The sequence below is a fragment of the Panthera tigris genome, chromosome F3 (assembly GCF_018350195.1).
Source record: "Panthera tigris isolate Pti1 chromosome F3, P.tigris_Pti1_mat1.1, whole genome shotgun sequence".
In the NCBI taxonomy this organism is placed as follows: Eukaryota; Metazoa; Chordata; class Mammalia; order Carnivora; family Felidae; genus Panthera; species Panthera tigris.
In genome coordinates this window covers 32764652-32787843 of record NC_056678.1, presented here as the reverse complement: position 1 = coordinate 32787843, position 23192 = coordinate 32764652, and the positions used below count along the sequence as shown (strand labels likewise).

The following is a 23192-nucleotide window of genomic DNA, read 5'->3' as shown; positions in this document are numbered from 1 at the left end:
CTTTTCCAGGAAGCACACTTTCTCTTCATGCGTCTCCTTTTAAACCAACCCAGTTTTATTTAGATTTGTGACTAATGAAACACTGTTTTTCTTCTTGTCAGAACATGAAGAGGAACTGGACCGACAGTTTGACCTGGAGGCTGGCACTTTATTTGGAGGATTTAAGAAGGTACTTAAGTGGGTAAATGATAAAGCTTCTCAATTTTCAAACCTCGTTTCAGTATTTTGCATCACTTTTGTATTTGGCCAGTGATGAGCTGTGTCTTTGTCTTTCTGAGAGCTTTGATAGATTTTTTAAATGATATAAAAACATTGCTTTTTTATTTTTTGCCGTGGGTGGTGTGCCAGATGTATTCGAAGTTCCGTCAGTGTTTGTGGGCTGGCTTGGGATATAAAAGGATGCATTCCAAGTTCCGAACACCCGACTTACAAATGAACTTTTGGAAGACAACTCGTTTCCAAACTGGGCACTGCCTGTGCTGATAGTTTTCTGCTGTGAGAGTTGCAGGTCTTGCTTAGAATTGTAGCAATTTATTCAATTTCCATTTTGATTTTCTAGGGTAATCTGTCCCTTCTTTCCAGCTCTGGCTTTGTATGGAGCCACTCTATTAGATGGAAGGCCTATGTTTTTCTGGGACTGGGAAGAATGTCCTGCCTCGTGTGGGGCACCATTCCTGGCTTTTTGTTCTACTCACCCGAAGTTCCCATGAAAAGTTGGGTGTAAATTGAGTTTTCATTCACTGCATCCATTTGTAAATGTTTCTGATTTAAATAAGCCTTTTTAGGGACCCCTGAGTGGCTCAGTCCCCTAAGGGTCGGGCTCTTGATTTTAGCTCAGGTCAAGATCTGACAGTTGTGAGATAGGACCCCATGTTGGGCTCCACGTGGAGCCAGCTTAAGATTCTCTATTTCCCTCTGCACATGCTCACTCATGTTCTGTTTCTCTGTCTCTCAAAAAAAAAAAAAAAAAAAAAAAGCCCTTTTAGGATATTAGTAAGACTGTAAAGTGGATGGTGTCATGCTCACTTCAGAGATGAAGAAATCTGGGAAACTTCTGCCATGGTGGAATTTGAGATGTAGCAGGAGGTAGCCCTTGTGAGCTTTAAGATCCACTCTTTAGGAATATTCCCCTGTTGGATCTTTTACAACAACAAAAAAATGGTGATCTCCTCTTTTTTTTTTCCTTCCCTCTTAGAGTTACAATTCAGGCGTTTCAGACAATACCGAATTGTTTGCCAGGGGCAAAAATAAACAAACCCATTGTAGACTAAGAGACCTTCAGCTCTTGAGAAGAGAAGTGATTGGGAGGCAGCCTGCGCAGCTGAACTGAGAGTCAGGCCCCAGCGTGTTCTGGAGCTACCGCAGATTTCATTGTCAAGGGGCAGGCTCAGTCCTGCTGTGTGTGCCACTTCCAGACAGAGGGGCTTTGTCTTTGCTGACTTCCCAGCTCCTGTTGCCACTCCTTCAAGTCCAGCTGCTTGACTCCCTGCCAAGGCCACGGAGTCTGGGGGAGATGACCTTTGCTAAGGATTCTCCATGACAGACCACTCCCCCATAGCAGGGCTGGGGGAGGCGTGGGTGTCAACTTGCAGCACAACCCTGCCTTCCTGGAAAAGTGCACAAGGCACAGATGCATGCCCTTGGAGCTCCAAGGACTCCGTCTTTTTCCACTCTGACAAATCTGTCCATCCCTCTGTTTATCTGACCATCCATCCATTTATCTGATGCTACTGAGCACTTCTTGTTGTCCTCATCTTTCTGTGTCTCATCCCTTGCAAATGGGTTGGGTAGTTTGGAGTCTTAGAATTTAGAGGGAAGACAGAGAGTTCTGGTGGATCGTCAACGGATGAGGGAAATTGACACTATGATCTTGGTGAAGATCATAAAACAGACCCAGAGGCCAAATGCAGCATTAGGGAGTGCACGGATATCTGCTGAAAGTCTTATCTCAGCTAATAGAGAGGCCAGATAGGTTCTGGACACTCCTTGCTGAACATTTCCTTTTGTTGAGGTTACAGGAGGTGGTAAGCAAATGCTACCCTGCTCCAAATTCTAATCAAAAGAAGCTATTTGGTGAGTGTAGGAATTGTGAACTTTAGACAAAAGCTTTAATGTTCTCTGACCAGTCCATCCCTTAAATGTTAGGGTTGCTAAACTCAGTGCTACTGACATTTTAGACCACATAATTCTTTGTTGTGGGGGAGCTGTTCTGTACATTGCAGGGTGTTTCGCAGCCTCCCTGGACTGTACCAGCAACCACTGACCCAAGTCATGACCGTCAAAAATGTCTCCAGGCATTTACCAGAGTAACCGGTCTGCCGCAATAGTTAGGAGCTCTCCCTGCACTGCCTTTGTCATTTCTGATTTGCCCTTTCTTTTGGTCATCCGGTTTCCTCTTCTGGATTGTGTCTCTCCCCTTCCCGGTCTGGTCCTTACTCCCTCTTCATATCCAAGCCCAGTTGTCTCCCTGTCACAGAAGCGTTGCCTGGACCTCTAAGTTGGGGCTTTCGTGCTCATCATTCCTGACACTTCACTGCCTCTCTCTTTATCTCCTTCCACACGTACTACTTTTAATGAGTGTGTTTCTGTGCCCATGTCTGAACTGAGTGTTGGGGACACAGTAGTGAACCAGACAGACAAGGCTCCTGTCCCGTTGTCTCTTGGTGGGGACAGATGGACGGTAGGTAAATGGACAATTGTAACAGCCACAGATTGAGCTAAATGATATGAAGCAAATAGATGCGGTGATGTGATAGAATGCTTTGGATTGTATCTTGTGCCCTATGATGATAAATGTATTTGGACAGTTGTATCTTACATTATCCATCCTTCACTAGACTGTGAGTCCCACAAGGTCAGGGCTGGGATTTAATCATTCTTGCCTCTTCAGTGCCTAGAAGAGGTGAGTGTTTTGTTGAATTTAACTGTGCCAGGTTGTGACACTGGAGTTAAATGCATCAGAACTAACTGCATCTGGATAGACATGTAGGTAAATGCTAAGTGCGCCCGTGTTTATAGTCAGGGTAGGGGGAGACCACCGCGGCCCAGGCATTCAGAAACCGCTTTGGGGAGGAGGAAGTTCCCGCACTGCTGAGCTCCACAGAATGGTAGGATTTGGGACGGTCCTCAGTAGGGAGATGTTGTTCCAGAGGGGATCGCCATGACCGGAGAAGGGAAAGAGGCAGTGGGGAGATGCTGACTCAAGATGGAGCTTCCTTGGATAGTGAAGGGGGTCTGGGCTGGACCATGGTCCTCCAGTTTTTGCTGATTAACAGTTTGGAGGATTATAGCCCAATCAGGAATGCCTTTGGGCCTGGTATAAAGTCAATCGCACTTGCTGAGACACCAGATGTGGTGGGAGAGCTTGTGTGGGTGCAGCCGTCGATGACTGCTCATGACCCATATGCTGAGACATTTGCATCCTTTGCAATATCTGCTCTCTGGGCCTAGAAGCGCCCTTCCCTGCAGGCTCCAGTGCTTCTTGGAACAGTTGTGTGCTGGGAGCCCATGGGTGGCCAGGGATGGGTCCCGCCTGGTACCTTTCCAGTTCTGGCCGTTCTCTGTCTTGGTGTTTGATGGTCCCCTTGTCTTTGTCTTCGTGCTGGTTTTCTTGCTGGTGGTCCCAAGAGATAAAGGAAACTGTTTCATGCCCATGTTCCTTGCCTGATATAGGAAACTTGCTTCTGGACAGGGTCTGAATCAAACTGATAACAAGCGAAGCTCTATGTCAGGTTATACTGTCATGACTTTTTCCCCTTTTATCATTTCTGGTTCTGGTAGCATAATGGAAAGAGTGCAGGTTTGGAGTTGGTCGGACTTGAGTTCACAATGCAATTTACAGCATTTTGGAAAATGCTTTGCCTCCTCTGAGCCTTAATTTTATTACACGGGAAGGGGAGGTTGTGGGGAAAGAGATGCTGGACAGAAAAGGCCCAGCATGTGTGTGCCTGGTGCAGAACGTATGCCCAGTACGTGTTGTTGTGCTTGCTATTTTTTACCTTCCGTGGAAAACCTCCTTGTTTCAGAGTTGAGATTTGCTGATTCCCCTTCTCTGGCAAGCAGGTAATGTCCTGCAGAGAAGCATTTAAATCCAGAAGCAGACTGTTACTGGAGAGAGCACTCAAAAGCCTAATGTAACACGAAAGATTTTACATGTAATTGATTCCTCCTTCTTTCCTGAAGACACTCCTTCCTGTGGCAAGTTCTGAAACTGGGGCATCCTTGTAGGTAAGAAGTTCTTTCAGAAGAGGCAGAGAGGGATTTTCGGTGCCTGTCAGAGGGTTAGGAAGAAAAGACACGATCAGAGAAGGGAAGCTTGTTCAGTTAAGTCTTGGTGAGGAGAAAAGAGGTACTATTCTAAAGCACAGACAGTTTTTAGCTACTGAAGTTTTTGCCTGTACAGATTTTCAGGTTCAGCTTAATTTTTAATTCCTCTGTATTTCAATACTTAAAAACACAACAAGCTCTGTTTTGATTCACTTAACAAATATTCCTTGCGAGTCTACTGTGTAAGAGGTTTGCAGGGGATGTGCTGTGTGTGGGGAGGCCAGGACACTCCGGGCTCAGTGTCTCTCCTGACTGGGCTCTGGGTTTGGGGGAAAGGTGACGATGGGTGGCGAGGCGTGTGGTGCGACCCTCCGTGGGGCGTGCGGAAGCAGAAGGTGCATATGACCTGGACTCATGGCGGTTCCAGCGGCGGTGCTGGGAGCCAGTGGGGAAGGTGGGTGAAGGGCGTAGTGTGCATTTGGACCCGGATGAGAGAGCGAGAATCATTCAGCTTGGCTGGGAGGCTGGGTGTGGGGAGGAGGCGTAAGATGGAGGCTGACCACGATAGGGTCTTCTGTGGCCTCTTCCAGGAACCTTGTGATTTTCCTGCTTTGCGCACCTTGCACCTTTACCTTACCTCCCCTCAGCCCCCGAGATTTCTGCATCTCTGGAGTTAATGTCCGGGATGGGTTACCTCCTAATGTTACTCAGAACCCATTCATGGCCCCCTATTTCTGATGTGTGAAGTACAGACTCCGTAGCTGACATTCAGGCCCAGTTGTCCACTGACCCTACCTGGTTACAGCACCTCGGATCCTTGTGGTCACCCTTTGCTGCTACGTAACAGGATTGTCTGCCATTCCCTGCAGATGCCTTGATGTTTCCTACCCATGACGCTTCCCGCGACTGGTGTGCACCTCCCCTCTGCTGGAGGAACAGCCCAGAGGGGACCGTCCCCGACTCTTCTCCCCTTGCTCCCTCCTCCCGTTGGCATTTCGTTCTCTCTTCTGTGAGTTCCATTCCCAGGACTCCTTCCTGAACCGTCGTTATCTAACCGTCATCTGTTGTAGATGTAAGAGGATCTTTCGTCTCCACCTCTCCCTGCCTGAGAGCCCACTAGTGTTTGTTGGATTACGGTGAACACGCCTGTCTTGTTGGGGGCTTACTGTAAAGGAACACCGGTCCCTCAGCAACATTGGCTTTGTTTCATGTGTGTAAATTCTGGCGGGTTTAGAGAGTTTAGGTTTTTTACCTCATTTTTGTTAAGCCATAGCCCCTCAAAGATGATGCCAGTGTCTTTATATATCTCTGCCTCCCTCCATCTGATGGGAACAGATTAATAAGCACTTGGGCTGTGCGTGAGAACTTTAAGCCTATCCTTATTAACAGAAAATTGGATTTTATGCAGCTTTGCCCCTTCACAGAGGGGCTGCTCAGCAGAGGCAGATTCTTGTGCTCTCTGCCAGCCCCTCCGGGCAGAGAGAATGTGGGCTGAAGAATCTCCACATGGTGGGGCCAAGAAACCCACAGCCTGGTGATGGAAGGAAGGTTCACGAGCACACGTTGGGCTTGATTTCCCTCTTGTTAACATAAAGAACTCCTGCTTCTTACCTGTCAGTATACTCTTATCTAGTTTCATCCCAGCTGGATTTCCTTCTTGATATGTGGCAGGACGAAACTGAGGTGGTGGTGATTTCCTGGGGAGGACAGAAACAAGTGTCACTCTCTGCCTTGTGTCCAAATGGGATCTGCGATGCAGATGGGTACACATCACATTTGCTCATTCACTCTGAGCCTACAGGCACCCTGCTTTGCCCTCCTCTCTCTCATATCCACTAGTTCGTAGAAAATATTGTTTCATTATAAAGGCAGTTGAAGAAGCCAGGGGAAATAAGGTGAAGTTAGAACCAAGAGTTTAGCTCTGCAAAACTAAGTGTGTGTGTGTGTGTGTGTGTGTGTGTGTGTGTGTGTGTGAGAGAGAGAGAGAGAGAGAGAGAGAGAGAGAGAGAGAAGGGGAAAGGGAGAGGGATGAGTAGAAACGGGGTGTTTCCCATGAATACTTAGAACTTGCAGTGGGGAAATAGGTTTTGAGTGAGAAATTTCTTGGCCACAAAGCAGTCAGTTTACATGTGACTGTTTACTTACCAACTACTTTGGGGCCCAGGCTTCGAGAGGTGCCAGAAGCTGAGAAGTAAGAGGTGTGGTTTCTTTCCTTAAGTTGCTTACACCGTGTCTGAGAATGCCAGGCTGACAGATAGCTTTAACAGGGCTGCTGCTGTCTGTGTTTAACAAAGGGGAGAGGCCTCAAGCAAACTGAACAGATACCAGTAATATACAGCCAGGACAACTGGCCCTATTTGTGTGTCCTGCCTGAAAATTGACCCTAGTATTACACTTAACACAATGTTTCCAGGCGTGTGAGTGTCTCTTGTTAGTATAGCCAAAAATTTCTGGGAGAATTTCTAACCTTGGAATGGCCAGAGAAGGCTCCCTGGAGGAGGCAGATTTGAGCTGAGGCCCTCCCTGGAGGGCCATGCTTTGAACTGACCCAAATCTGCTTGGTGGTTCAACAAAAGTCAGATTCTTCGGTTTTACTCTTAGTAGCTTCCAGCAGGTGGAGGTGGGTAGCAGTTAAATATCTTCCTGTCCCACAACTTTGCTGCCAAGTAGTATGTTCTGGGAAAAGAGTCTGGATGTGAATTGTGCCATGTGTGCAACATTTATTAGTAGGCAGGTGCCAAACTTCCCATTAAACCTGTTCCTGAAAGCTCGAGAAGCCTCTGCTCTCTGACTTTAGGTTCTCCTACGAGCCACTTGCAGGAAGGATTCATCCGAGGCTGAGGCAGCCCTACTCTATGGTTGGGAGCAGACGCCCTGTGAGTCTGATCAGGGGATAGTCTTAGGAAGTGAAGGGACATAGAACCAAAGGAGGGCTAGACTTAGGGCCATTTTCCCTGAAGCTCTGGGTGCTGGGCTTTTTTTTTTTTTTTTTTTTTTTGAGGGATGACTTTTACTTTTATATTTGAAGAGAGAATGATGATTTAATTCACAGGGCATTTTAAATGATGGGTCAGTAGTACTCCTCCAGGGACGCCCGGGTGGCTCAGTCAGTAAAGCATCCAACTCTTGACTTCAGGTCAGGTCATGATCTCTGGGTTTGTGAGCTTGAGCCTTGCATGGGGCTCTGTGCTGATGGTGCAGAGCCTGCTTGGGATTCTGTCTCCCTCTCTCTTTGTGCCTCCCCTGCTCATGCGCGCTCGCTCGCGCTCTCTCTCTCTCTCTCTCTCTGTGTTTTCAGGGCTGAACTCACTATCCAAGTACTCTGAAGAGGGGGCCACTGTCTGAGGGACTGTTGTGCCTCATCCTTATGAAGAGTATTAGAGCCTGAGAAAATCTCTAACCCACCGTATATATTGAACACCACTTCTTTCACTTCTAAATTATTTATTTCTAACATTGCTTATGGTAATAGACTCTCAGGTGTGGCTTTAGATAACGATATTGGATATTATTTGAATTGCAGCCATCTGGGACTGCATTTCCGATTAGAGCCCTTCACATGCCAACTCACTCCTTCTTTCCGTGTTCTAATGGCATTCAGAGAGAAGCAGCAGATTCTTCCAGCCTAGGCAGTGTGAACTGCAGCCTGGAGCTGAAACTCGGGGAGAGATGCGGGGAGGAAGGGAAATGCTTCCTTCTCTCAGTAGTTTCCTAGAAGTAGTGCCTGTCAGCATTCTTTAAAAGGTTATTGCCTTTTAAAATCATGACATCACAGTTGGTAAGTCTCTGTTAAAAGAAGTTAGAAGCAGCTGCAGGGTGAGAGTGAGATCGAGATAGTGGGACTTGTGGGCAAAGATGTAAATAAAGGTGGGGGTGGGGTTAGTTATTTCATCATTTGGCTCCCAGGTTTCATGAAAGCAAACCTCAGACCAAATTCTATCACACATTTATTAGGCAAGCAGAAGAAATCAGTCCCAGAACCCTATGAAATCCTTTTGGAGCTTGCGCTACTGTGAAATTATATAGAGAGGGATTCCAAGCTATTTGCCATTAGAAGACATTCCTAGTAAACTACTCAGGCTTCATTGTACAGTGAAATGGTTCTATCACATAATGTCCCTAATTAGTAACTTGCTATTTTAGTAGTCTGCTAAGTGTCACTCTGCTGACACTCAGCATAATGGCTCTTAAAGTTAGCAAAAAGGAAAATTTCAAATGTCCTGTAAGGACTTTTCTTTTTCCCCCACTCCTACAAGATTGGTCTTTTGTTACAACAACTGATACAGCCTTACACAAAGCAAGGCCTCAGAAAATTGTCCAAAGACTCAGAATTGTTTCTCTCCACGGAAATCTTTAGTAAAAGGCGAAAGATTTATTCGATCTGAAGAGAAACCAGAGTATGGCTTTGGGTTGTCAATCTTACTAGTCCACCAACCACAACTCCTAGTTCACTGATGGTGACTCTTTATCCATCAGTACTACTCTCTACCCAAAGTTTGTACAAGAAATTCTGTAAGTATGCTTCTCATAGTTAGAAATATTGAGTTGGAAGAAATATTCTTTTAAATTTGAAAAGACTGTACTCTATGAAGGGTACTATGGGAATGCAAATGAGAAGCCTGAGTCATCCACTTTGAGAGTGTTCAACTTTGTAGTCACTGCCGCTCCTGGAGCCACCATTAGGGGGCGAAGCAGAAATCTGTCTATATGCTTTGTCCTGGTTCAACCACAGAAACTACAGTTTTAGCCCTTTTGTATATTGGGACTTTGAGTATGGTTCCATTCCTTTCCTTTTCTATCCCCTAACCACCAACACAAGCAAGATACAGAACCACAAGATACAGAACCTTCTTGCTGCTTCTTTCTAATCACACCCATCCTGTTCTCCCTGTCCCTAACCCATGGAACCAGTTACATTTTCCATCTCATAATTTTGTCATTTTGAGAATGTTATACAAATGGAATCATATAGTATGTAACCTTTTGAGACTGTTTTTTTTTTTTTCTTCCACACTCTAACATAACGTCCTTGAGATCCATCAAGTTATGTGTATCAGTAGTTCATTGCTTTTCACTGCAGGGTGTTAGTCCATGATGCAGATGGACCACACACTGTTGAACCATTCCATTGTTGAAGGTCATTTTGGCTGTTTCCAGTTTGGGGCTATTATGAATACATATAATGTGAGTATTTGTGTACAGGTTTTTGTGTGGACATAAGTTTTAATTTCTCAGGCATAAATATCTAGGAGCTTGATTGCTGGATTGTACGATACAGGTATGTTTACTTTTGTAGAGAGCAGCCCAAACTATTTTTCAGAATGGCTCTACCATTTTACACTCCCACTAGCAATACATGAGATACTTAGTTTTTCTGCATACTTGCCAGCATCTGGTATTATTAAGACCCTAAATATTAGCTGTTGTGATAGCCGTGCAGTGATATCTCATGGTTTAATCTGCATTTCCCTAACAGTGATGTTGTACATCTTTTCATGTGCTTGTCATTTGTATATTCTCTTTGGTGAAATACTGTTCATGTGTTTTGCCAATTTTCCACCTGGGTTGTTTATTTTATTTTTACTGTTGAGTTTAGAGAGTTCTTTATATAGTCTAGATACTAGTCCTTTGTCAGATTGGTGGTTTGTGAATATTTTTTTGGTCAGTAGCTTGACTTTTCATCCTCTTAGGGTCTTTCACAGAAGTCCCGTTTAGTAATTTTTTTTTTCTCTTGTGGATTGTGCTTTCGGTGTCATTTCTAAGAACTCTTGGCCTAGTTGTATGGCTCATAGATTTTTTATTTTTTTCCCAGATGTCTCATAATTTTGCATTTTACATTTAAATACATGATCCATTTTTAGTTAAAAATTTTTTTAATATTCTTAAGTAATATCTTCACCCAACGTGGGACTCGAACTTACAACACTGAGATCAAGAGTCATATGCTCTACTGACTGAGCCAGCCAGGCACCCCAAATTAATTTTTATCTTTGCTTCGGTAGAGGCTTATTTATTATTATGTTTTTTGCTTATGGATGTCTAGTTGCTACAGCACCATTAATTGAAAAGACTATTCTTCATTTCATTGAATTGTTTCTATACCTTTGTCAAAAATCAATTTGCCAGGGGTGCCTGGGTGGCTTGGTTGCTTGAGTGCCTGACTTCCACTAAGGTCATGATCTCACAGTTCATGGATTCAAGCCCCGCATCAGGCTGTGCTAACAGCTCAGATCCTGGAGCCTGCTTCAGATTCTGTGTCTCCCTTTTTTTCTGCCCCTCCTCTGCTCGCACTCTGTCTCTCAACAATAAATAAATTTAAAAAAATCAATTGGCCAGACTAGTATGGCTGTATTTCTGGGTTCTCACTTCTGTTCCATGGATCTGTGTGTCTGTCTTTCCACTGATGCCACATTCTCTAAGATTACTGGTAAGTCTTGAAATCAGGTAATATAATCTTTCTAATTTTATTCTCTTTCAAGATTGTTATAGCTCATTTAGTTCCTTTGCCTTCCCATATACGTTTTAGAATAAGCTTTTCTGTGTCTACAAAACATTTTGCTAGGATTTCAATAGGAATTTTGTTAAAATGTTAGATCAATTTTGGGAACACTTATGTCTTTACTACGTTGACTCTTCGAGCCCTTGAGGGTAGCGTATTATTCTATATACCTCTTTTGATTTATTTGTGTTTGTAGTTTTTAGCATACAAATTTTATACATGTTTTGTTAGATTTATACCTATAATTTATACCTATAAAATTCCTTTTTTTTAACACTTAAAATTGTTTTTAATTTTATTTTAAATTTAAACTCTACATTTGGGGTTTGAACTCAAAATCCCAAGATCAAGAGTTGCATGTTCTTTTTTTTTTTTTTTTTTTAATATGAAATTTATTGTCAAATTGGTTTCCATACAACATCCAGTGCTCATCCCAACAGGTGCCCTCCTCAATGCCTATCACCCACCCTCGTCTCCCTCATGAGTTGCATGTTCTACCAACTGAGCCAGTGAGACACCCCTAAGTGTTTAAATTTTGAGCAATTATAAATGGTCTTATAGTTTTAATTTCAATTTCTATGTTAATTGCTAGTATATAGAAGTATAATTCACTTTTATATTTTGATCTTATATCCTATGACTTTTCTGAACTCATTTATCATAGGAGGTGTTTTTTGTTTTCTCCCTTTTTTGATTTGTCAAGGTTTTCTACTTGGACAACCAAATGAGGATAATTTTATTTCTTAATTTTCAATCTGTATACCTTTTATTCTTATTGTACTGGCTAGGACTCCCAGTATTATGTTTAGTAAGAGTGATGAGAGTCTACATCCTTGTCTTTTTCTTATTCTTAACCATTCAGGCTTCACCAATAAGTTTGATGTTTCTGTATATTTTTTGTAGATATTCTTTATCAAGTTGAGGAAGTTCCTCTCTATTCCTAGTTTTCTGAGAATTTTTATGAAAGAGCATTGAATTTTGTCAGATATGATTTTCTGCGTCAGTTGATATGATCATGGGATTTTTTTTCTTCAGAATATGTTAATATGGTGGGTTACTTTGATTTTTCGATATTAAATCAGCCTTCTATCCCTGGATAAACCCACTTGGTTGTAGTGTATAATTTTTTTATACATTGCTGGAATTCATTGGTTAATGTTCTGTTTAGAATTTTTGTGTCTATATTCATGAGGGATATCGGACTGTAGTTTCTCTTGGTACTGTTGGATTTTGAGCAATTATATATAGTCTTGTATTTTTAACTTCAGATTTCATGTGTTTATTGTGAGACTTGCAAAATGTGTTAGTGTTTCCCTCTTAAAAAGAACATCTTTAGATGTCTAATAGAATTCTTCAGTGAAACCACTTGGGACTAGAAATTTCTTTTTAGGGAGTTTTTAAATTATGAATTTAATTTTTTTGGTAGTTGAAATGATATATTTTGTATTGGGTGAGTTTTGGTAGGTTGTGCTTTTCAAGGAATTATTCTATTTTATCTAAGTTGTCAAATGTATATAGAGTTGTTCATAATATCCCTTATTAGCCTCAGTTTCTGTGGAGCTTGGTGATATCCTGTTTCATTCCTGATATCTGTAATTTAGGCTGTCTTCTCTTATTCTTTCTCCATTTGCTAGAGATTTGTGAACTTGATTTTTACAAAGAACTAGCTTTTCATTCCGTTGATTTTTCTGTTTCCTTGATTTCTGCTCTTATCTATGGTTCCTTCTTCCTGCTTACTCTGAGTTTATTTTGCTCATTTGTTAGTTTCTTGAGGTGGTAGCTTAGAGTTTTGAGACTTTTACTCTTTTTTTTTTTTTTTTAATTTTTTAACATTTATTTATTATTGAGAGAGGCCGAGCATGAGCATGGGGCAGGGGGGAGGGCTATTTAGAATGGGTTATTTAGAAGTATGTTGCTTAATTTCTAGGTGTTTGGAGATTTTCCTGTTATCTTTCTGGTACTGATTTCTGGTTTGATTCCATTGTGGTCAGAAAATACACTGTGTATGATGAAATTCTTTTAAATTTGTTGATTTGTATCATGGCCCAGGATATAGTCTATTTTAGTGAATGTTCCATGGATCTTTAAAAAGAATGTGTGTTCTGATGCTGTTGGATGGAATGTTCTATAAATGTCGATTAGATCCTGTTGGTTGGTGGTAAGTTTTCCTGTATCCTTGGTTTTTCTGTCCAGCAGTTTTATCAACTGTTGAGAGAGAGGGGTGTTGAAGTCTTCAGCTGTAATGGTGGATTTGTCTTTCCTTTTCTGTCATTTCTTCATGGATTTGACAGCTCTGTTATTTGGTACAGACACATTTAGGGTTGTCTTCTTGTCGGATTTACCCTTTTATCATTATTGAATGATCCTTTTGAGCCTGGTGATTTTCTTTCACCAAAGTCGTCTTGATCTGATATTAATATAGTGACTGCTGCTTTCTTTTGTATGGTGTATCCTTTTCTATCCTTTACTTTCAGCCTACCTGTATTTGAAATGAATTTTTATAATTTATTTTTCAGTTTATTTTGAGAGAGGCCACGAGCTGGGGGGAGGGGCAGAGAGAGAGAGGGAAGGAGGGAGAAAGGGAGAGAGAATCCCAAGCAGGCTCTGCAGGGTCAGTGCAGAGCCGGATGTGGGGCTCAAACCCAAGAGAGTATGAGACACAACCTGAGGGGAAATCAAGAGGTGGATGCTCAACCGACTGAGCCTCCCAGGCGACCCTAATGTGAATTTTTATAGACAGCATAGATTTGGATCATTTCCTAAAAATTCATTCTGCCATTTTCTTTTCATTTTTAAAAAAAATTTTTAACACTTATTCATTTTTTCAGAGGCAGAGAGAGACAGAGTATGGGGGGAGGGGCAGAGAGAGGGAGACACAGAATCAGAAGCAGGCTCAGAGCCCGTTGTGGTACTCGAACTCAAGACTGTGAGATCATGACCTGAGCCAAAGTTGGACGCTCAACAAACTGAGCCACCCAGGCACCCCTGCCATTTTCTTTTAATTGGTATATTTAATTTGATTTGGGTTCATTCAGCATCTGTAGGTTTACGCCTTTTATCAAATTTGTGTGGTTTGTAGCCATTATTTTAATTTTTTTTTTCAGCCTTACATTTTTTTCCTTTCCTTCTAGGATTGCAGTGACATGAAAGTTATATCTTTTATAATTGTACCACAGGACTCTGAGGTTCTGTTTATTTTCTAAGCCTATTCTGTTTCTCAGATTGTATAATTTCTATTGACCTATCTTTAGGTTCAGTGATTCTTTTCCTATGTCATCTGCCCTATGAAGCCCATCTGTGGGTTATTTTATTTTGTTTATGTCATTCCTCAAATCCTGAGTTTCCTAGCCAGGCTGCTTTCTTCTTTTCATCTTTGAGAGTCGCCTTATGTTTGTTTTATAGTTATATCCAGAGTTTTTAGCTATCCTTAATGGGAGGATTAGGGAGACATGAGTTTATTATACAAGGGTGTGATACAAGATACATGTGAATGTCACATGGAAGAAGTACATAGGCGGGATCTGTGGAAGGGGTGTGGGGCTTCCATGCCCTTTCCGGGAGCGCCCTCTCCCAGCACCTCCGTGCATTCACCAACCCAGAAGCTCTGTGAACCCTGGTACTTGTGGAACTTTGATGGAGGCTTCCTCACCTAAGCATGAACATTCATTTGACTTCCAGCCTGCCTCCCCTCTCTGGAGAGGGGGTGGGGCTGAAAATTCCAAGCTTCTAATCATGGCTTGGTCTTTCTGGTGAGCAGCCCTCATCTGGGAGGCCACCAAGAGTCACCTTGTTACAACAAAAGGTGTTCCTCCCAACCAGAAAATTCCAAGGGAATTAGGAGCTCTGTGTCAGGAACTAGGGTCAGAGACCAAGTATTAGAACAAAAAATGTTCCTATGCTCTTATTACAAGAAATTACAAGGGTTTTAGGAGCTCTGTGCCAGGCACTGGGAGCAGAGACCAGTATATGTAATTTCTCTTTTACAGGGAGGTGTCTCTGAGATCCAGGGCAGCTAATGGGCAAAGGGGACAGATAGAAAAGGTGTGTGGGAGAACCCTTCATATACTCTGCCACTTCCCTGGTCTTTCATGCAGTGTGTAAAATTCAAGGAAAAAAATGGTATCTGGGATGATGAAGACTCGCCCTCCTGTACCCCCTGGAAAGATGACAAAAATGTTAGTTTTTCTTTTTTATCACTCATATCTTTCTTTTTAAAAATGTTTTAATGTTTATTTTTGAGAGAGAGATAGAGACAGGGACAGAGCACAAGTGGGGGAGGGGCAGAGAGAGAGAGGGAGACATAGAATCTGAAGCAGGCTCCAGGCTCTGAGCTGTCCGCATCGAGCCCAGTGAAGGGCTCAAACCCATGAAATGTGAGATCATGACCTGAGCCGAAGTTGGATGCTTAACTGACTGAGCCATCCAGGTGCCTCTATCCCTCATATCTTTCTCAATTGGCCTTCTGCCCTGAAGACTTGACATTTGGGGATTCCACCTGGAGTTCTAGTTTGCTAGTTTTTGCCCACTGCAGGGATGTTGTGTATTAACTAGTTTTCTTGTATGTATGCAAACTTCCTAAGCAGAAAGCAAATTCTCCAAGTGGGAGGGCCATGTTAGGGGCCAAGGCCCTCAAAGGTTGGCGGACCATTTTTTTCTTCTATGTTACTGTGACTCCTTTTGTATTTTTGGTATTCAGGAGAAGAGACGCTAATAGGATACATGATTTATTAGAGTTTGTAGCTGGGAAATCATATGTTAATAATTGGCTGTCCAGCCATCCTGTTCTATTACTTTTTTTGTCATGATCCCTAACTTATTTATCAGCCTTATTACTCATTTACAACTCATTTCTCCATATACTTGGTAGAAAATATAGTGTTTTTCCAGTTTGAGAGGTGTGGAGAAAGGAATATAATTTTTATAAAGCCTTGACTTCATACTAGAAAGTACTATTTCTTTTTAAAAATTTGATTCTTTTTGTTAGCTCCAGGAAGAAAAGGAGAAATATAGAGTAGACAAAGGCAGAGACAGAATCTTTACATGTTTGATCAAGTATATGCATAAGTCCTGAATACTCTGGAACAACTTCTAGGAAGTAGGTAGGTAGAGGGGTAGTCAGAGAATGTTACTGAGTTTAGGTTGTTAGTTGGGTTGAAGAGATTCGAAGAATTTAAGTGTTCTTGATTTAGTTAAGTCATCTTGAGAGGCTTTTTCTTCTGCAGAACTTCCGTCTGCCCCCATTATGCCCTGGATGGATTGTGAGGCTTAGATCAGGAAGGCCAGTTAAGAGACTGGGAATGACACACAGTAGAACCATTGTAGTTTACACCAGCCCTGTCGATGGATCCCTATCCTGTGAGTATCTTCTTTACCTGTGGAGGCCGGTAAAGACATTTAAGCAGAGACTTTATTATTTACAGAATAAAAAATTTGGTAGGGAAAACATTTTATCTTTGAGGAAATGTTGGTTGGGGGAAGAGTGTCTCTGGAAATTGTGGGCAGTAAAATAATTTTGTTCAAATTATTTTAGAAATAGCAAAGCATCTGTTGAAAGAGAAAACTATTCCAATAATCGCTAAATGAATCATTAGCCTGAGTTCATTCAGAGAGCAGTGCTTCTTCTGTGCGGAGTTCCTACATATTAGTCCTCTTTTTTTTTTTTTTTTCTTTTTCTTTCTCCTTTGGAAATTTATAGGCCATTAAGGTGAGCTTGTTGCTTTTGAATGTGCAGGGAAACATTTCTGGATTCAGGTATCTTATAAAGGTTTTCCTGTTCAGAGGTGACTTTTGCTCAGTGTGATTAGGAATTGGGTCTTGAGGTAAATAATATGAACATAATGCTATGTAGGAAATAGATACATAAAAGTGTCTAACGTTTCTGTTATATTTATTTTTGGTGAAATGCTGGATATGAGGGTAAGGAAAATAGTAATATACAGTATATTCAGCTCTCTGTTGTTTTCTCTGAGAAAAAGAGAGTTATGGTAATGAAAAATACAGATTGGTAAGTAAGGTAGATCATTTTCTATTTGGTTTTGAAATATATAAACAGATGCACTTGTGAATGTGCAACACTCATTGCCTTCATTATCCAGTTCTAGAACCTCTTGGACCGGCTAGGCTGGTGTTTTGCTCCATTTCATTTTCCTGCACTAAACAGACTTATTTTGGAATAGTTTTCTTTAAAGTGAATATTCTATGCAAATTGGTGCAGCCACTCTGGAAAACAGTGTGGAGGTTCCTCAAAAAATTAAAAACCGATCTACCCTATGACCCAGCAATAGCACTGCTAGGAATTTACCCCAGGGATACAGGAGTGCTGATGCATAGGGGCACTTGTACCCCAATGTTTATAGCAGCACTTTCAACAATAGCCAAATTACGAAAAGAGCCTAAGTGTCCATCAACTGATAAATGGATAAAGAAATTATGGTTTATATACACAATGGAATACTACTTGGCAATGAGACAGAATGAAATATGGCCTTTTGTAGCAACATGGGTGGAACTGGAGGGTGTTATGCTAAGTGAAATAAGTCAGGCAGAGAAAGACAGATACCGTATGTTTTCACTCTTATGTGGATCCTGAGAAACTCAACAGAAGACCATGGGGGAGGGGAAGGAAGAAAAAAAGGGAGGGAGCCAAAGCATAAGAGACTCTTAAAAACTGAGAATAACCTGAGGGTTGATGGGGGGGTGGGAGGGAGAGGAAAGTGGGTGATGGGCATTGAGGAGGGCACCTGTTGGGATGAGCACTGGGTGTTGTATGGAAACCAATTTGACAATAAATTTCATATTAAAATAAATAAAGTGAATATTCTCGTAGTGGGTTCTGTTACACAAGTAGAACTGGATTGCAGTCAGGAGAAAAATCCCTTCCAAAGTATGTTGATCAAGGTTCTGTTCCAGACAACAGAATCCACCCTGGTCTGCTTAAGCAGAAAGGAATGTATTGCAGGGATTTAAGGAGATTTTAGAACAGTCAAAAGGACTGCAGGGACAGGCACGAAGTGAACTTCCAGGAGCAATTTCCAGAGCAAAACTGTGGCTGCTGGACAGGTCCCAGCCTGAGTGGACAGTGCAGCGAGTGTGCTAACCAAAACTGCCAACCCTCCGGATGGACTGACTGAACCCTGGAGTGTCCACTGATGGTGCTGCGGAAAAACAAGGGCCTCTGCCACTATACTTTCAGAAGAGTCTCCCAGCCTGCACATCTTTATGTTCTTATCAGAGTCATTGTGTATTTGTTCATCAGACGCTGGGGCACATGTAGACATGCTAGCTGCAGGGAATTCTGGGAAATGTAGGTAATGTAAGGTTTTTGTTGTTGTTGTTTTTTGCCTTCTGACCTCTAATGTATAGGAAGTCATGCTAGAAAAGGGTTGGAAGAGTCGGCCATACAGAGCCGACATTATATTTTGAGAAGGTAGGATGGTCCCTTTCCCCTGGCATTTCAGATCTTGCAGCTTTTCTGAATGTTCATGTTTCCCTTTGGTTAACCATGGATTCACTTCTGTTCAGTCCAGTTTCTAGAACCTTCTGCCTTCCTTTCTTTTGAGTGGGTTTGGGGGATCTTGAGCATGTCAATTCTCTCAGATTTGGCCTGTGAGTATCTCTGTTTCAGTATATGCAGCCTGAAAACTCTTGAATTTGTTTTTCCAGGACTATCAGACTAGAATAGTTTATTGTTTATGTATACTTAACAAATACATGCATAGCACAAAAACATACACGGTACTAATCACTCTGTGGGAATCCCCATCCATCCTCCCTTCAGGGCTCCAGAGAAGCATGGAAATGAATGTCAGATTTAACTCTGAGTCAAGTTGGACATTCTAGCTGAAGATTCTGGAGATGGATGGTGGTTACAGTTGTGTAACAGTGTAAGTGTACTTAATGCCACTGAGCTGTGCACTTACAATTTACCATCTTAACTATTTTTGTGTTATAGGTATTTACCACATGAAATATGGGCCTTGTGGTCTAGTACCTAGGGCTTTGAAATCAGCCTTTGTCATGTATTTGCTCTTGGACCTGGGACATGCGATATGTAGCTTCTCTGAGGATGGTTGACTTATCTTGCTATGGGCAGAATCCTACGACACAGTGAATACACTGTAGTAGTTTCTACCCAATCTGGGGAAGAGGGAAGGCTGGTGGACTTTCTGGAACAGAGCAGGTGGACTGTGTGGAGGCCTGGATTGGTCACTGGAGGGGGGGGGGTGATGGGAGATCAACCCCTCGCCTGAATGGTGGGTGCTCAGTCAGCAGTCTGTAGACACTCTATTAGTAGTGTCTCTTTCCCTTAGTCTGGAAAGTAGCTTTTTTTTTTTTTTTTAATTTTAATGTTTATTTTTGAGAGAGACAGAATGAGAGTGGGAGAGGGGCAGAGAGGGGGAGACACAGAACCTGAAATGGGCTCCAGGCTCTGAGCTGTCAGCACAGAGCCCCATGTGGGGCTTAAACTCACGAGCCATGAGGTCATGACCTGATCCAAAGTCGGCTGCTTAATGTACTGAGCCACCCAGGCACCCCTACTTTTTTTTTTTTTTTTTTTTTTACTCTCTTAAGGGCATCTTAGACATCATGCTAATTTAGCCTTTCGTTTTAGACGTAGAAGGCTCAGATCCAGAGAGCCTAGTGACTTACCCAGGTTTGTGCAGGAGTAGAAATGAACATAGGCTGATTTTAGGGACGCCTGGGTGGCTCAGTCAGTTAAGCGTCCGACTTCAGCTCAGGTCATGATCTCACGGTCCATGAGTTCGAGCCCCGCGTCGGGCTCTGTGCTGACAGCTTGGAGCCTGGAGCCTGCTTTGGATTCTGTGTCTCCCTCTCTCTCTGCCCCTCCCCTGCTCATGCTCTGTCTCTCTCTGTCTCAAAAATAAATACAAACATTAAACAAATTAAAAAAAAAAAAGAACTTAGGCTGATTTTACTCCCCCACCATTAAAAATAAATTTTTTTTAACGTTTATTTATCTTTGAGAGAGAGAGACAGATACAGAGACAGAGCGTGAGAGGGGTAGGGGCAGAGAGAGAGAGGGAGACATAGAATCTGAAGCAGGCTCCAGGCTCCCAGCTGTCAGCACAGAGCCTGATGCGGGGCTCGAACTCACAAGCTGTGAGATCATGACCTGAGCCGAAGTCAGACGCTCAACCGACTGAGCCACCCAGGCACCCGTCCCCCATCATTTTTAAGGCTTGCCAAATGTTGGGCATACCTGATGCAAATTTGGTTAAGTCAAGGTTACTTTCAAGAACTTACCATTTTTCTCCCTAGAGAGAAAATACATGAATTGACTATAATAAAAAGTGCTCCAATAAGTTATGTTATAATAAAGGTGCTGGAATTCAGATGTGAATGACAGGGACACAATGAGGTCCACCCGGAAGAGGGAAGAAGACCTCACACTTGAGCCAACATCTTTGTGGTTATGGTGGTATTAAGGAGGTACCTCTCGGAGGCAGTTTGGTTAGTAGGGTACATGTATGTGTGCGCGCGCGCGCGCGTGTGTGTGTGTGTGTCTGTCTGGGTGGATTAGGGAAGTCCAGGTAGAGTCAGCACAAGTAGGAACATCTTGGAAAAGGACTTCCTCTTTGGTAACAGGTCTGTGTTTGAAATCCAGCTCACCCCTCTACTCGTTATGGGCAAATAATTTGTCTATTCAAAAAACTTGAAGGGTTGTTGTGAGGTTGTTAGAAAACACATACCCAGAATGGTAGTGATTTACATGAGAAGGAAAGGTCTGTCTTATACAAGTGTATGTGTTTGAATTACATCACTGTGACCTCTCTTGTTTTACAGTGGATTTTCAGTGTCTTGATTGCGGGGTGTCGGTGTTGGTGATGTGAGTTCCCCAAGGGTGAGGAATACACAGGTTTTCCCACAGGGCCTAGCATAGGACTCTGCTCTCTGGCTGGGGAAAGAAGCAATTAAGAATACCAGGCCCAGGCCCTTTCTTTTGTGAAGAATAGGAAAGACTGTTTCACCAGGAAGTTGGAGTCACTATTTAAGAGATGCCTAGAACTGTCATGTGCTTTTAGGTTTCTCGGTTTTGCCTGGTTGCAGATTGAAAGTATCAGAATGAGTAACTGCATGTTAATTTACTTAGTTTAAAACATGTTGAATTAAGGTGCTCAGAGTTTCCGACAGTGAGCAGGATGATGGCTGTTCTGTTAGCAAATATTAGCTTTAGTGTGTCCCTGCCTGGGAATTGTATGGGGTGGGGTGCACTGTTAAGGATCCTCTGGGGTGACGACCATTCAGGTGGAAGGAGGCATAATAAGTGATGTAGATCTTTGCTACTCAAAATGTGGTCCCTGGGCCAGCAGATATCATCACCTGGGAGCTTGTTAGAAATAGAGAATCCCAGGCCCCATCCCAGAGGTGAGATGCTGGGCCAGAATCTGCATGTTAGCAGGATGTGTAGATGATTTGTGTGTACACTGAAGCTTGGGAAGCACGGATCTAGAAGATTGGATGTAGATTACCGTTCCTTGGAGTTTAGTCTCCCCTTTCTCTGTGGAGGAGCCTTCCTGGTTCTGTCTGACTTGAACTGATCCCTTGTTTATGTCTGGCTCACTTAGAGACCTGAAGAAGAGTGTTTTAATTGACTAAGAACTGCAGGGTCAAGAAAGGAAGTGGAGGAAGGAACAGAATATGAAAAAATTGTTCTTAATTTGAGGCTTTAACATTTGCCTTGAAACGTGTGATTGAACTCAGTATCTGTAAAGTTTTTGCTTATAAAAGCAGGTGAGTCAACATTTTTCTTACCCAAATCATCAACCACTAGTTATTGGCCATCTTGTTCCATTCATTGGCTCAACTTTCTGTCCGATTATTTCCTTAGGATAGACATGATTTCCTTTAGGTAAATATGTTAAATGGAGAAGGATAGACATGAGAGAAATGTTTTTATTTCCTTTAAATGGATATTTTCTGCAAAGGAATTAATGATGAAAGACCCTAACTTTTGTTGATGGGGTTTTACTAGCACAGGGTTTTCAGTAGGCCTGGGCCTTCCGTTGGAACATCAAGGTCTTTTTGGTTTCTTACATTTTATGAGATATCATTTTTCCCCTAGAAAGTTAAAGTTGGAGAGGCTTTGAAGCATTGGTAAGCCTGGGGTTCTGAATTTAAAGTGTTATTCTTAGTGTTTAAGAGCACTCTTTATAATAAAAAAGGTAGGATATTGGAATATTTTTGAGGGGGGAATTAAAAAAATTCAACCTCGACTTTTAGCGTCTCTTTGCCTGTATCCTTGTTACAAAAGCGGCACTTTCCCAGCATGGCATCATCACGTGACCTTTGAGCTTGTTTGCATTCATTCATTTAATTGACTCATCTGAAATTTTTGAGATGAGGAAACGAGCTTTGGATCAGGGATTGAGAGCCAAGGTAAAGGTTTGAGTTCTCTGCTCTGCTGCTGCCTGGCCATGTGGCACGTGCACATCTTGGACCCTGTCATCATCTCTGAATGGAAAGAATTGGATGAGACCCATAATTTTTATGGGGATGGGGGCTCTGTGAGCAGGTTGTCTATGGATCACGATCTTGAATGTGAGGAACATGTTTTATTTGATGATGTACAATACTGTATTCATTTGGAAAATGGAAAAACTTTTTTTTTTTTTTAAAAACAAGTGGCACATTGTAAAGCATGATACAGTCTTGCTGGTTAACATAGGATGAGAAGTACATGGGACTAACAGTTGGTGGCAAGGAGCAGTTTTTATTGAGTGCAGCATGCCAGGTACTGTTTTAAACTTTCGGTATGCATATGTTCTCATTTAAACTTCACAAACCCCTGGAAGATCAGTACTGTTATCACATGAGCAGATAGGTCAGAAAGGTATAAAGTATCTCACTCAGAGTCATCACAGACAGTAGATGGGTAGATCTGGGATCTAAACCAGAACAAGCTTATAACCTTGGCTACGAGGTTTGCTACCTCTGTATTCATAGTCTGATATGAATCAAGATAAATTTTATCTATGCTTTACCTTCTGGAAAAAGAGTTTTGAAATGTGTAACTGGTGTGAAATTACTCTTCAATCCTTAGGTATAAAAAAAAATCATGTATTTTCCTCTAAATCCAATTAAAGTTCCATTTGCAGAGACTGGTGAGTTGTTCCATATCAATAGTCACTCGGGATTCCTTCCCCACCCACACAGCTGGGCTAGAAAATCCTGAGGATCTCAAATCCCCACTTCATCATTGAGATGCTCATTGGCCAAGCGTGCATTGCCCATTTTAGAGTGGCCAATCACTGTTTGTTCCCTCCATATTTGAATCAGCTGCCATGATCTCCCTAGGGCTCCCAAGTCCAAACCAAGGTTTTTGGATGTTAGTCCCCAGCTATTCACACGTCTAGTCTTACCCAGAAGTTTTCACCTGCTTCTGCCAGGGAGCTGCATGGATACTGTT

The 23192-nt window shown here is 42.3% G+C and overlaps 1 protein-coding gene and 1 non-coding gene across 11 annotated transcripts in view; one reads left to right on the top strand and one right to left on the bottom strand.

The window, feature by feature from the left end:
• HHAT (hedgehog acyltransferase) overlaps window positions 1–23192 on the top strand; it is a 321914-nt gene that overhangs the window by 40375 nt on the left and 258347 nt on the right. For 8 of the 10 annotated variants that reach the window (XR_006214213.1, XR_006214214.1, XM_042976895.1 and 5 more), the window contains one exon: window positions 102–169. Coding sequence is in view for 7 of the 10 variants with exons in the window: in XM_042976895.1 (XP_042832829.1) it covers window positions 102–169 (68 nt within the window). In the remaining 3 variants the exon portion in view is untranslated. Of the gene's footprint in view, window positions 1–101; window positions 170–12887; window positions 12924–15832; window positions 15865–23192 lie in introns of those variants that run through there. The other 2 variants (XM_042976899.1, XM_042976900.1) reach the window with 2 other exon arrangements.
• Window positions 8551–8667, bottom strand: LOC122236078. Its single transcript, XR_006214277.1, has one exon. It is a non-coding gene; the product is annotated as a U5 spliceosomal RNA (small nuclear RNA).